The following is a 12,784-nucleotide window of genomic DNA, read 5'->3' on the forward strand; positions in this document are numbered from 1 at the left end:
CTCCCGGTATTCAGCCGCACTTCCACACAGGTTGCCCATCACCACACCAGATCGAGCTCGACTCACGATCTATACGTACATGACTCGGTCGATGACCTGCAGCTGCAGGACCTCATAGTTTTAGCATGGATTGATATTCTCAGTATCAGTCCGTTCAAAGTGACAACCCTCGACAGTACCGTGTCCCAGCTTCCTTGAATCGCCTTTCGAAACAGGACGAGGCAGTCAAGCACCGGTTTGTTTACATTCATCTACTTTGGGACCAGCCCCAAGACCGACCACAGTTGTTCACCTGTTCCCCATCCTGGATGCGGAGTTATAATTGCTTTGTTCTCCCACGTCGAGCCGAGACCACGTTGACTTGGAGTTTATGCTTAAATGTCAACCCATGATCTTGTTAGTGGTGGTCTCGCAATGGTTCCCTTAGTGTTGATCCTGGTCTCGCGCTCGGCGTGAGTACTCGGTCAACTATCGATAACAACCCCATCCAACTGCATCCCCCCTTCCACTTTCTATTTGAGACATTGTAAATGCTGCCCTCCCACAAGAAGGTCAAGATTGAAACTACTATTGGCGCCGATGTGACTGGTCAGATCGACCTTGCAGCTGGTTGGGAGCAGCAACGGTGCTGGCCCGCGTTGGCCCGACAAACAGTAAACAAGGGACGCGGGGGGCCCTTTAGCCCTCCAATGTGTACTCCGTACGGAGTACTAGTGAGTGAGTGAGCCTCCGGCGCTAAACAGCCCAGGCCAGCCATTTATTATTAGTCCTCCACTTTATCGCGCTATCGCCCGGTATCTCCATCCATCGACTATTTCCCCCGCCCCAAAAACAATCACACTCTCTTTCTTCCCTTCCCCCTCATCCTCCGTGGCTCACCAACCCTCCCATACGCCTGCAGCTCGTTGCATGGCCCCTTCACCTACGCTTGATCTTCAACAGGTTCTATGGAGGGGAGTCTCGAGTGTTGCGACCGCCCTTCGTCTTGACGATGACAACAGCTTCCCCTCCGGTTGCTCCCCGACCTTCACTTGCTGACTCTTGACTGCGCGCGATTGCGCATCGCCACTGACTTCGTCGCTCCTTCTAAACCACGGCTTGCGGTGCATGAATATCGACCGCGACCACGTTCTCGTCAACTTTAACTTGCCCACTCGCACGAGGCAAGTGCTACAGACCCCCGCCATGGCGGTCAACGCGACTGCGCCTGCGGGCACCACGGTGTCAGACTTGCCACTGGAATACCTCAGTCTTTACCATACTGTCGATCCCTACCTCTCCTCTGTTCTAGTCTTTTACGGACCGGTTGCGACAGCCAATGCTACTGTGAGCAGCTCGCGCATCCAGGCGCATATCTTCACACCTGCTGGTTTGCAAAGCTATTCACGAATCACAATTTCACCTGCTGCGCCGTTATACGCTGCGGTCAACCATCTACCCCGCGAGAAACAAGGCGATCCGGTGGCTCGAGGCCTTGCGGTCAGCATGTTGAAATATTTTGCTGAACTGTCAGATCCGCTGAGGAAGCGGCTGACAGACACCGCTCGGACGAGTCAGCGTGAGAAGATCCCGAAGTTATTTGATGAAATGCATGCTGCGGAATTGGCCAATCGTATGGTCAAGGTTGAGGACTCATCGGACATTGTGCGCGATATTCGGAGTGCATGCCAGGAACGCAAAGTCCCTTGGGTTGATATGGACGTTGTCCTACCTGTGGGAACCATTCAAGCCCCCCAGCGACGGGAGAGTACTGGGTCAGATATCGAAGAGAACCCCACTGTTCAGTACGGCCCATATACATCCCTCATCCAGGCATTGGGCGATCCAATGTTTTTGCCCACGTCGAGACTCAAGCGGGCCCCCTCACAGCCGACTAATGTCAGCAAGTCGAGGATCTTCACACGCAACCAGAAAGAGGCTCTTCGATTGACAATGTGTGAGTTTGTTGATACCGAGGAGCGCTATGTTGCGAAAGTCTACTCTCTAGTTCACGAAGTGGCGGATGAATTTCGCCAAAAGGCTCAATGCAAAGACCCCACGAGTACTAGCCCGGACGAGAGAGCGTTGGAGGCACTCTTTCCACCCTGTTTGAATGAGATTTTGGAAGTCAACCTCGGTTTTCTTGATGTGATCCGACACGTACTAGAAGAGACAGAGAGGGATGCCCTCGACGATATCAGCCAAGACACAGAACTCCCCGCATCTGGTACACACCGCGGCTCATCGAGGGACTCTAGGGATGCAATTGGTGCAACCTTGTTTGCCAGGGCATTGCTGGACTGGCTACCCCAGTTCTCGCAACCGTATGCGGATTACATGCGAGCCCATACCGGTTTTACACAGACGCTGAACTCTTTCATGAGAGACAAACAGTCCAGCTTTTCTCGGCGAGTCTATGAGACGGGGGAGCAGAGACTTCGATCATTGTTAATGGAACCTGTCCAGCGTCTTCCTCGTTACAGTCTTCTGATCGACACCATGACAAACAGTCTACCCCTGGTTCACCCCGCTGTCCGTCCTTTGTTAAAAGCTCGGGACATTGTGAAAGAGATTTGCGCTCTGGACAATGCCTCTCCGAATGGCCATGCACAAAGTCTACGACGGTTAAGAGAGCTTGTTGATGGATGGCCTGCCAAGACCTTCCCAGATGGTCGTCTGATTACCGCGGTGGATGTCAACGAAATTCCACCTCCGTACCAACTGGACGCCCAGGCTTCTGGATATGCGGCCGGGATTTTGCTTCTTTACAAGAACTGTTTGGTTCTGCTGGCAAAGCCTGCCGAAAGCCGAGTCACTGCGCGTGGATTGCTAGCCGACATTGATAATGCCGCCTCACCCACCAACGATGCTTCAAGCTCCGTGCCCCCGGCGGAGCTCAAGGTCGTTCAAGTCCTTGAACTCCATGCTATTCGCTGCATGCAGTCTACCTGTGGTCGGATTCTTTTCATTGTACCCGCAACCCTCCCACTGGGCTCCGGTGCAGCGGACGGTAGCGACGACCTTCTTGCTTTGGAACTCATTGCTATGTACGAAGCTAAGGTCGGCCGACTTATTGAAGAGATAACGAAGGCTCGGATTGAAGGAAGGTTCTCAGAACAAGAGCGAGAAGGCGGAAAATGGACCTTGCGCAGCCCCCTAACCACTCCGAATATCACTGGCATTCTGGCATGCGTCTGCGAAGACGGTCAAAGTGTCGCGCTGAACCACGCTCAGTCATCATCGATTCGCCTGGTCTTTGACACACCAAAATCTAAGTGTACTGAGATCCTGAACGGATCTAACCTGGATGTTGTGCTGTCGATTACCGCATCCAATGGTGACCAATTCAAGCTGGAGATTGACTCTGTCATCGGATCTCCGTCTTTGGATCTTGTGTCTGCAGAAACATTTGTTCCTACTCTCTCCAAACGCCGTAAGTGTTACAACTAATGAAGGCCAGATCAAGTTATTGACGATTTACCATATAGTGCAATCTCTCCTCTCGCCTCTGAATAGTACGCGTAACCCAAAGCTGATGAAGCCGTTGGTTCACTCAAACTTCGAGATCCTTCGGTATATTGCAGGTGGCTTAACTACGCAGGTCAAATCATCACGCAGCTTCCGACCTCCTTCTCCCACGAAACTCATATCGAACCTCCTCGGAGGCAGCCGTGAGAATGTGCCGACCATCAAGCAGCCAAACTCGGCGACCTTGCTGGGTGAATTCCCAAAGATTCCTCCACCGAGGGCCAATCTTTCCAGATCTAATACCCTTCCTTCAACTTTCCCCGGAAAGGACAAGGACAAGGAGAAGGAGAGGGAAAGAGAAGATACCCAGAACAAGATCTCCGTGGTTGGAGCGTCAGGCGCTCGTGGACCAGATGGCCAACTTGGATCACTAGAGCAAACATTTGCCGCCTACGTGCTTTCTCTACAATCTCGCAGCGGCAATATTCTTGGGCGAATGCTTCGTGCCCGAGAGCATGCAGACCGCGCACCGGTGAATGAGCTTTACAATATCCTGCTGGAATGCCCGAGCAAGTTACAAGCAGCAGCGGAGGTGCCAGTCGATACACTCTTTGTTGCTTTCGAAACTTTCATGAAGAATGCCTGGAAAGCCAGCATGGGTCCTGTATTGGATCCATCTGCACTCAAGCTTCTTCAGCACCAGTTTGACACTATGTTTCCGCGCCATTTCGAGGAGCATTTCCGGAAGTTCCTGGTAGATATTAGCCCACAGAATCGCCGGGCGCTGGCGGCGATCATTCGTCTTCTTGCTGAGCTGCTAGACGCTTCAGGAAATGATGGGGATCGTGGCGCTCTGACGGTAGCATTTGCCGAGGTCATCACAGAAGAAGGAGAACCTGTTCAGCATGTATCCCTTCTGGATCGCCTCGTCGACGACTTTGACAATCTCTTTGAGGAGTTCATTCCTGGAGGAGCCTCGGTTGAGGGAACACTCAGCTGCGATCAGACCAAGTCTTCACATGCCAACACAGGTTCTGTGAGCTCGAATAGTTCTTCATTCCGCAAGCGCTTTGGATTTAGCCTACACAAGGAGAGCTCGAAAGCTGAGGGAGAGAGCAAAGTTGCATCGATCCTACGGACATTAAGCAAGAGACAAAGTCCAGGCGATTCGGAGCCTCCCACTCCAAAGGGTTCCTTGCTTCGCTCCAAATCTACAGATGTGGACGCCCGCCTTGGATTCCTGCGTCCAAACTCTCGTGATCGTCCTTATGGATTCGCGTCCGAGGAGCAAATTTCCAGGCCAGGCACCGGGTATGGACAACCGCCATCCTTGTCCTCCATCCGAGGCATATCTCACGATGGCGTAGTCAAAATTCGCAGAAAAAGAAGAAGTTCCTTGTCTGATTTTCGCCCTGACACAGCGTCATCCGATGCATCGCATATCTCTTCAACTCCCTACTTGCGCCCCGTGACCCCATCGAACCAGCCGCGAGCCGAGTTAACCACGCCCACCAGTCAACCCAGGCCCCAGAGCAGCTACCTGACATCACCGAGTAGGGCTACATCGCCAGCCAAGGCAACATCGCCTGCTCGTCTGGGATCGCCCATTCGGCAGACATCGCCGACTCGCCCTTCTACACCTAGTAGGAAGGAGAATATTGATCCCAAAGTCCCCCAGACAGAGCGGTCGGCCAAGTCCAAGAGCCACATTCCCGATTCCCCAAGCCAGGAGACAAAACGGCGATCCCGCGCGACCAGCATACCTCAACGGACCCCGGGCCTTCGCGAACGCGCTCCTGTGAATGGCCCCGAAACCAAGCGTCCGCAATCCTCGTCTTCATCCCAGAAGCCGCAGAAACTGCGGATGCAAAGTCCCCAGAAGGTTCGCGATACATCCTCGTTTTTTGATTATTCGAAATACACTGACATGTTAGAATAGCTTCGCGAGCGTGTCCAAGCTGAAAAGAAGACCCAGGCTACCAGTCAAGTTGGATTCCGGGACGATCTGAGAGCCCTTGGCGATGAGATGAACAGTCTCAGACTCAAAGCACCAAAAAATTCCTACATGGAGCCGGTCATGGGTTCTTCGGAAGACCGCCAGTCTTCAGGCGTTGCGTTGTCCCTCGAAAGCCGTCTTGAGAGTCTTGAGGAGCGTTTCAACTATATGTCTGGCGAGTACAATGGCCGAACGTCAGCTCTTGAAAAAGACTTGGAGTCTTCTTTGATTGTGAGCGAAAAGCGCGTGAAAAAGCTTGACGAACTGTACCGAGAGGCTAGTGCGGAGAACGAGGCACTCTACGATCGGTTCAACACGGAGCTCAGCAAGATTGCTAGAGATGTCCGCTCCGGCAGTGCAGAGGATGCGTTGCAGTCTCAGTTGAGCAATGCCCTGGAAGAGATTGGTCGCCTCAAGAAAGAGAACTTCCGTCTTAAACGAGAAGTTGGAGGTCTTAGAGCCCAATCTGCCGCTGCTGCGTTGCTCAGAGCCAGTGAACAATGATCTCTGATAGATCGGCAACCTTGCTCACAACATTGAGCACCCTATTACACTCCTTCATTTTATTTCTCCTACCCACTCATCTCGACAACTCGTCGATCTTCTTTTCTTTTCTGTGATACCACATCTATTCTCTCCTTTGTTTTCTCCTGGCATTTCAAGGTCGGGTTTCTACTGTGTATTGATCGGCATATTTCTTTTATTCTTATTTGTTGTCAACCCCCCAACCCACCTGCACAGATGGGTTTGGATCATGCATAGCACCGGAGAGTATGTTGGCAGGGCTTTCTTTCTCTTTACTTCTGGTTCATACCTTCTTGTTGTGTACACTAGCCGATTCAGCTTCGACTTCGACGGGCCCGCCCATAAGGCGGATTGCCTCGACATCAACCCTTTTGTACATCCATTCCCATTTCACTTTCCATTTTTCTTCCGCATAAGTGAACTCCCATGTATTTGTTGCCCTTTTCTTTGCCAATGGATCCAACGGGAAATCAAGAGTCGGTAAAGCTATAAGCTGCTCAGTCTCATGGTTTGCTGGCTTTGACGTTTCGCTGGGCCCTTCCACCGCCAACACCGGAAGCGTGAAACGCGCCGACCCTGGAGCTTCTTCGGAAACGCGACTTCTGACCAAGTTCCGTAGGATTGTCGCGAACTTCTTCTTCTTGGGTTTCATTTCTGGCACCAGTGAAGGGTCAAGGTTGATCTTGGAGAAATCAGACCTTTCAAATGGACGGATGACCAGTGTCAGGGCGCGTGTCTTGGCAGGCCGATTCTTTTGATCTTTGTCTTTCTCGGCGGAGGTTACTTGAAATCGGAACCAATATCTATCATCCCACAGAGTCCATGGAGCGAAACCAGTAAGCGATCTGGAGTCTGAATAAGGCCAGCGCATTGGTGTATCTGAAAGCGTAATATCAAACCGAGCGACGGGGGCCTTGTTCTTGAAGAATGGCTGGCGAGATAGTAGCCATATGTTATTGCCACCAGGGATCTGGCCTTGGGTATCTTTCACAGTAAGAGGTTGAATCATGACGCCCCCCAGAGTGAAATTCCGCCGAATAAGGGCCGATTCGGTCTTTGATTCACTCCCCGCGCCAATGTTGAGTCCTTGCCGAGAGAATATTCCCGCAACGAACGGCTCGTAGCTGCGGACCGGAAAATAATTTCCATGAAATGGAGAAACGATTTCGGTGATACGCCGGAGGGTGAGCGACTGAATCTGGAAGCGGCGCGAGGAGTCCAACTGGGACCGCAGAGGGTCCAAAAATGAAGGGATATCAAGGACCTGAAGAACCATTGTACCCGCTTTCAAATTCAGGTCGAGAATGCGACATCTTGACGATAATAGTTGATTTGAAAAGTGAGTTGATGAGTGAAGGAAAGCTTGACTGGAGCGTATTAGGGAGAGGATAGACGGTGCCCGCAATGCCCGCGGTAGAGAGTCTGAAGCGAGCATGCTGCGAATGGCATTGCGTGGGGTCAAGGTTGGGTCGAAATTAGTTGGATCGGAAACGTAGGGTATCTTATTTTGGTGGCAAGTTTCCAGTAAGCTAGCTTTAGGAAATGACAGGAGAGGGCGACAGATGTGAATCCCGCCAGTTGAGATGGAGACACCTGGCAAGACGGGTCTGTTGGCTGTGGCAGATGTTGGAATGCTCGGTGCATGGTGTTCGGGACTTTTTTGGGTTGACTTTGAATTGAAAAAAATGCTGCCTTTATTTTTTGTCGTCGACTTGGACGTGCATTGGCATCTGACCATGCCTGCCATGTTGAGATAATTGGACCGACGAGCCGCTCTCAGAGACCCCGAAAAGACCATGGCACTCTGGGATTCGAGCAATTTCGGCAATTCCGGCAAGGCCAGTGCCTCTTCCTCCAGAACTAAGTCGCCAGATGGTGGTCTCTACTGTGTCATCCTGGTGGTGACCCATTAGAAGGGCAGTGATGCCTCTTTCTCGGCAAGCCGTGCCAAGGGCTCGGAATCGCAGAAAGCGAGCGTGCGTTTCAAAGGCAGATGGCAAAGCCAACTTTTCTTTGGCCTCGCCTGGAGCGTCTTGCTTTGCGAATTGAGCCCAGTCTAGCTCCAGAATTTTTGTCTTGAGGCCTATGATTAGGTTAATACACAATTTTGAGAGCTTACAATAATTAAACAAAGAGAAACTTAATTGGGGAAAGAAAGCACTTACCCATTGCATCAAGCCAACCAGCCACAGTCCGTGCTTCTTGACTGCTTTCTGCGCGCGCACGATGGTCAACCACGAACGCGGTGAATGAGATAGGCCCAGCTAAGGCCGAGCGTTCTAGTTGGCGACATAAGAATGCAAGTGCCATGGAGTCGGCACCGCCGCTGATGGCGAGGCCTGTAGAAGATGATCAACATCGACTTCCGCTGATAGAGACTGTTTGGGGCCACGGTCTTGTTTCTTACCGATCCTGCGAGGAAGATGATTGAAGTCATTCCGATCGAGACTCTGCCCTGAATAGAACTTTCCTTGTGTATTCAGCCAAGCACGGCGGAAGTGCTCGACAAATTGCGAGACCGAAATAGCTTTCTGGCCAGCCATGAAGTTGGAACGCTATTCGACGACCAGTTGACGATGGACATGTCCGGTGCCGGCAAATCTGTTATTCCGAGGCCGGGGTATTCATCAGCCAATAGCACTTTCCGCTGTTGCATTCATGGAAGATAGGCAAGTTGGATGAATTTGAGCTGGCTCGTTTGAATTCTAACTTAGCAAAAAGTTTGGTTTATCTAGATATCAAAAGGTGTGTCCAGGTAGTTGATGGGGGTTTGTTTTGGATGTTCTGGTTCTGTTAGAGGGTGACTGAGCAGTGACCTGCCTGAGCCGCAAAATATACTACAGTATACATATGCCAACATCGACTGCTTCCCTTGGTTTTAATGACGTGGGGTTTTCGTTATTATTAATATTCTATCATTCTTCGGCCTCATGTTATTGCTAAAACGACACCCCCATTTCAAAATTTAGTTAAGCGCTATAATTGAATTACCATCTCCCAAAACACCCCTTTAGATATATCTCTACAACTACTACTACCACCTTTATGTATTAGCACCGTATTCTCTACTGTAGAATCCAGGCTTTTGGGCTATGAGGATGCTGGAGTACGTAGCGAAAAGGGCACTCGCTGTTTAGTCTCATCTTAGCTCCGAATGACTTTTTGGTGGACATCTGCTGTGATCCCGGCATTTGATGCAGGATATAACCCAAGTTGTTTCTTTTTCCTCTTCGACTTCGACTCCAAACATCAATAAAGGCCGCAGCATATTCACGGGCAGCGAGGGAAACGCCACTGATGCCCTAGGGCTCCCGAAAACAAGAATTTCTCGGGGAGATGATATCCACGGGTTTTCTAACATCATTTTTGCGACCATGCGGATCTCACTCATTGCATCCATAACGTCCGTGGTGCGTTAGATATCTAGAAAACATATTAGTAATTGATGCTTCCAAAACCCTGGCCAGAGAAAAACTTTTATATGCTACACGATGCAGATGAATTAAGCTAAAGGAGGTATACCCGATGCTGGTGTCTGCCGCCAGTCCAAGGGCAGATTAAGGTTGTATGTGTGGATATCTTGGATGTGAAGTACAAGAATCGGCTTCTAGGTCGAATGAAAAAGAAAGTATTCGTCAAGAAACGCTTGATAAGTCCGCAGCACACGTTATACTTGCAATACTATTCAGTGGATTGTGAGCATTACCCGAGTAACTGAGCAAGGTCATTCAGAACTCGGAGCATTCTGGAAAGGCCGCTAGATAAGCATGCTCAATCTCGCGCCCCATGCCCCCAACTCCTTCAAAAATAAGATCAGATTTCAAAGAAATTCCCAAAAACTCCACTCCATGTCGCAGCTCTTCAATCAACCGTTCGGAATCAGAAACCTCCGTGGCCGGCTCAGGCTTATTTAGTAAATGGTAGCAAGACGCCAGACGATCCGTAGCCAAACATGCACGAATCTTGTGAAGGATCATCAGCAAAGAATAGCAGCTTTGCATAGCACAACATGCAAAGTAAGGAATGGTATGAGGGGATTTTCGGACAAGTCCCACTGATGAAATCATGGATCTTGAAGTCGCTGGGGATCTTTCGCGATTTTGAGTGCCGTAGGGGTTTGGGTATGGTAGGTTTCGGAAGGCTGTCGCAACGACAAGAGCCGATTTGAGACAAATGTTGGAAGATTCTTGTTCGGTGAATGGAAAGAAGGAATTACGGTCTGTTACCCAGGTTGGAGATGGCACGGGTGATGAGTTGGGGTATTGGGTGTTGATAGAGGTGAGGTGACAGTATCTGTCTAGGAACAATGGAAAGTCCATAAAGGCTCGGAAGCGATGCAAGCGGGCGCGAGCACTTGTGGATGATTTACTCGGTTAGTCATTTGACAGCCTCGTCGATGGGAGACCAACTTACGTGTAGATCACGATTCTGCTGATCCTCCACATATTCTCGGCTATGGGGCCTTCCCCGTCTTCATCAAACGTACATCGAAGGTATTGATCAGACTTGGTCATCAACGTAGTGATTACTGCATCCAGGGTTTTGATTTGTGTGCCAAGGTCGGGAGCAGGTGTTTCCTCCGTAATGCGCTCGATTCGTTGGACCATTTGGTTGGATGCGTAGAGAGTTTGTTGAGCTTTGATCAAAAGGGCCCAGGGCTTTCTTAAGTCAGAACCATTTTAATTTAACTGGCGATATTTTTCATACCTCCAAGTGTACACCGAAACTGGGATAAGATGTCGTTATGCGAGGGTCGTCTGCTGTGACAACCGGCGGCTAGAAACATGATATCAGCTGGTGATAGGAGATAAACTAGGGTTGTCATCATACCGCCAGGTGGAGATTCGAAGAGAGATATGCGACGAACATCTAAAATTTGTTAGAACCTAGGTCGACGTGGAGTGGACGAGACTCACTGTTATCCACCACGCACGTCTCTGTGCTTCGATGGCTACTGTAGTCGTCGAGCCAAGCTCATGAAGAGACATATCCATGGCTGTAGTGACAGCTTGATTGATCCGGCCTCGCATCCTTGAGACGTTACCACGCTGACAGTATTCATAGATCGCGAGTACGACAAGCGCCAGAATAGGCTCAATTTGAAGAGGCACCTGCGAATGCAACGGGCTATGTCCTTGAGACAGGCATGCACCAGGTGCGTTGAAGTGTATTGCAGGTCCCATGTCATCGATTTCCTTTTCTACACTTGCTAAAGCAGCTTGTGCAAAGAGTTGAGCGTATGTGCGTCTGAGGACAATACTTGCCTCCGTCATCGAGAATGGACCCTGAGAAGGTGGTATCAGGACAAGGAGTGCAGACAATGCAAGGCTTAGAGACGATTGTGGCCAAATTTGCAAATCGGTCTTTTTAGCCTCATTGGTCTCTTTTGATGGTCGGCTAAGGGTAGGCTGATCTTCACGTAGCGCTGTCACAGGAGGCGGTAGCAACGGAAGGTATGGGTGTATGTAGATATAGTAGGCATTCGCACTATCAAACTCATCAGCATTCTGCTCTGGAGGTCAAGTTCTTCAATTCATTGTCATACATATCCTCTTCACATCGGTATGATCGAACAGCGGATGGCTCTGCTTCTGGAATCGACACCGACGAAAACGGGTCATCTGCACTCGGAGTGAGTTGACCCCAGAGTTGCCGCGTTCCACTGGTATCAGAAAGGGCATCTGGAGATATGTCCAGATTATGGACACCGGCAAGTGGCGAAACAAGACCGAGCATATTGTCTAGCAATGGCTCTACTATTTGTGAGAACCGATGCTGCTTCATTCACTGACTGCCATTCTAGAATGGTCTTACCAAAGTTTTCGTCGATATCAGAGGGCGACGATCCAAGCTGTGAACCCTGCTCATCCGATACAAGACGATGTTGCTGTTGTAGCTCTGCATAACGGATTCCTCTTCGGGGCCCACCGCGGCGACTTGGCTGATAATTACATTCTCGGCCTCTGGTTAAACACTGATATGTGCAGATTTTAGCTCCGTCATTGTTCTTGTTTATGGGTCTACAACACTTACAATTCTACACGGTCTTTCCCCGTCGCAACGAGTCTTTGATGAGCGACTGTTTTTTCGTCAAACTCTGAACTTCTTAGTGGTGCGCCAATAGACAGTATTCTTACCAGGCAAGGCATGCAGCTTTCACGGGTGGCTTTGCAGCGCGGGGCATGGTCGCTGGTTGGAGTTAGGTTGAGGCGCAAGGGCCTTCAAAGACGTGGTCTTATCGGATCTGCCGTGGACCTCGAACTTCGCGTATAAATTCAATTCAGTTAAATCTACTGAATTCCGCGTTGCCGAATCGCAGACCCAAGGGGCGGGGCGATATGTCGCTACCTGCAAGGATTGGATGCAGCCAATGGTGTTCTTCAGACTTTGAGGAGTCTCAATCAGCCTGGGCCTTGTTTGCCTTCTTGTATCTTGTATTGCGTGTAGCCGTGACGAGTGGTGGTGAAGAAGTCGATTCCCAGATTCTTTCGGCGTTGAAGGCCCGCCACTCCCGACGACAGCCGGCGTTTGGGCGACATCGGCATTTGAAACACCGGGACCAAATACCGAATATCCTCCTGCGAATGGAACTTCCAAAGTGGTACCCTGACATGAGGAGAAATTACTTTGTTTATGATAATGGCTAGATAATATCGTGAGCATAAATTGGGAAGTAAAAGAGTCAACTTTGGTGGGATTCGCTTCAATATTACTAGATCAGTTTATTCGCTGAGTTGAGATCACGTCCAGCCCCCGTTGGAGAATAATCAAGTGCAAATTGTGAATTGCCAAAGAATCAGAAATGCCAGAAATATG

The 12,784-nt window shown here is 50.2% G+C and overlaps 4 protein-coding genes across 4 annotated transcripts; 1 reads left to right on the top strand and 3 right to left on the bottom strand.

Moving 5' to 3' along the window:
- Window positions 1-1,185: 1,185 nt before the first annotated feature.
- Window positions 1,186-5,947, top strand: N7458_012263 (putative Rho guanyl nucleotide exchange factor; the record flags this gene model as incomplete). The annotated part of the gene is made up of 3 exons (XM_056915645.1): window positions 1,186-3,412; window positions 3,468-5,329; window positions 5,387-5,947. 3 exons carry the CDS (start codon window positions 1,186-1,188, stop codon window positions 5,945-5,947), a joined length of 4,650 nt encoding a protein of 1,549 aa, XP_056760399.1.
- Window positions 5,948-6,251: 304 nt separating this feature from the next.
- N7458_012264 (uncharacterized protein) lies at window positions 6,252-7,244 on the bottom strand (the record flags this gene model as incomplete). Its single annotated transcript, XM_056915646.1, has 1 exon — window positions 6,252-7,244. One exon carries the CDS (start codon window positions 7,242-7,244, stop codon window positions 6,252-6,254), a length of 993 nt encoding a protein of 330 aa, XP_056760400.1.
- A 418-nt stretch (window positions 7,245-7,662) lies between these two features.
- Window positions 7,663-8,511, bottom strand: N7458_012265 (tRNA lysidine(34) synthetase; the record flags this gene model as incomplete). Its single annotated transcript, XM_056915647.1, has 3 exons — window positions 7,663-8,051; window positions 8,134-8,307; window positions 8,376-8,511. The coding sequence occupies 3 exons, from the start codon at window positions 8,509-8,511 to the stop codon at window positions 7,663-7,665; spliced, it is 699 nt and encodes a 232-aa protein (XP_056760401.1).
- A 1,866-nt stretch (window positions 8,512-10,377) lies between these two features.
- Window positions 10,378-12,152, bottom strand: N7458_012266 (fungal specific transcription factor domain-containing protein; the record flags this gene model as incomplete). The annotated part of the gene is given in 7 exon segments (XM_056915648.1): window positions 10,378-10,626; window positions 10,676-10,744; window positions 10,885-11,455; window positions 11,514-11,724; window positions 11,828-11,988; window positions 12,002-12,070; window positions 12,106-12,152. 7 exon segments carry the CDS (start codon window positions 12,150-12,152, stop codon window positions 10,378-10,380), a joined length of 1,377 nt encoding a protein of 458 aa, XP_056760402.1.
- Window positions 12,153-12,784: the final 632 nt, after the last annotated feature.

The sequence above is a fragment of the Penicillium daleae genome (assembly GCF_028827525.1).
Source record: "Penicillium daleae strain IBT 16125 chromosome Unknown utg000009l_segment0_segment0, whole genome shotgun sequence".
Lineage (NCBI taxonomy): Eukaryota > Fungi > Ascomycota > Eurotiomycetes > Eurotiales > Aspergillaceae > Penicillium > Penicillium daleae.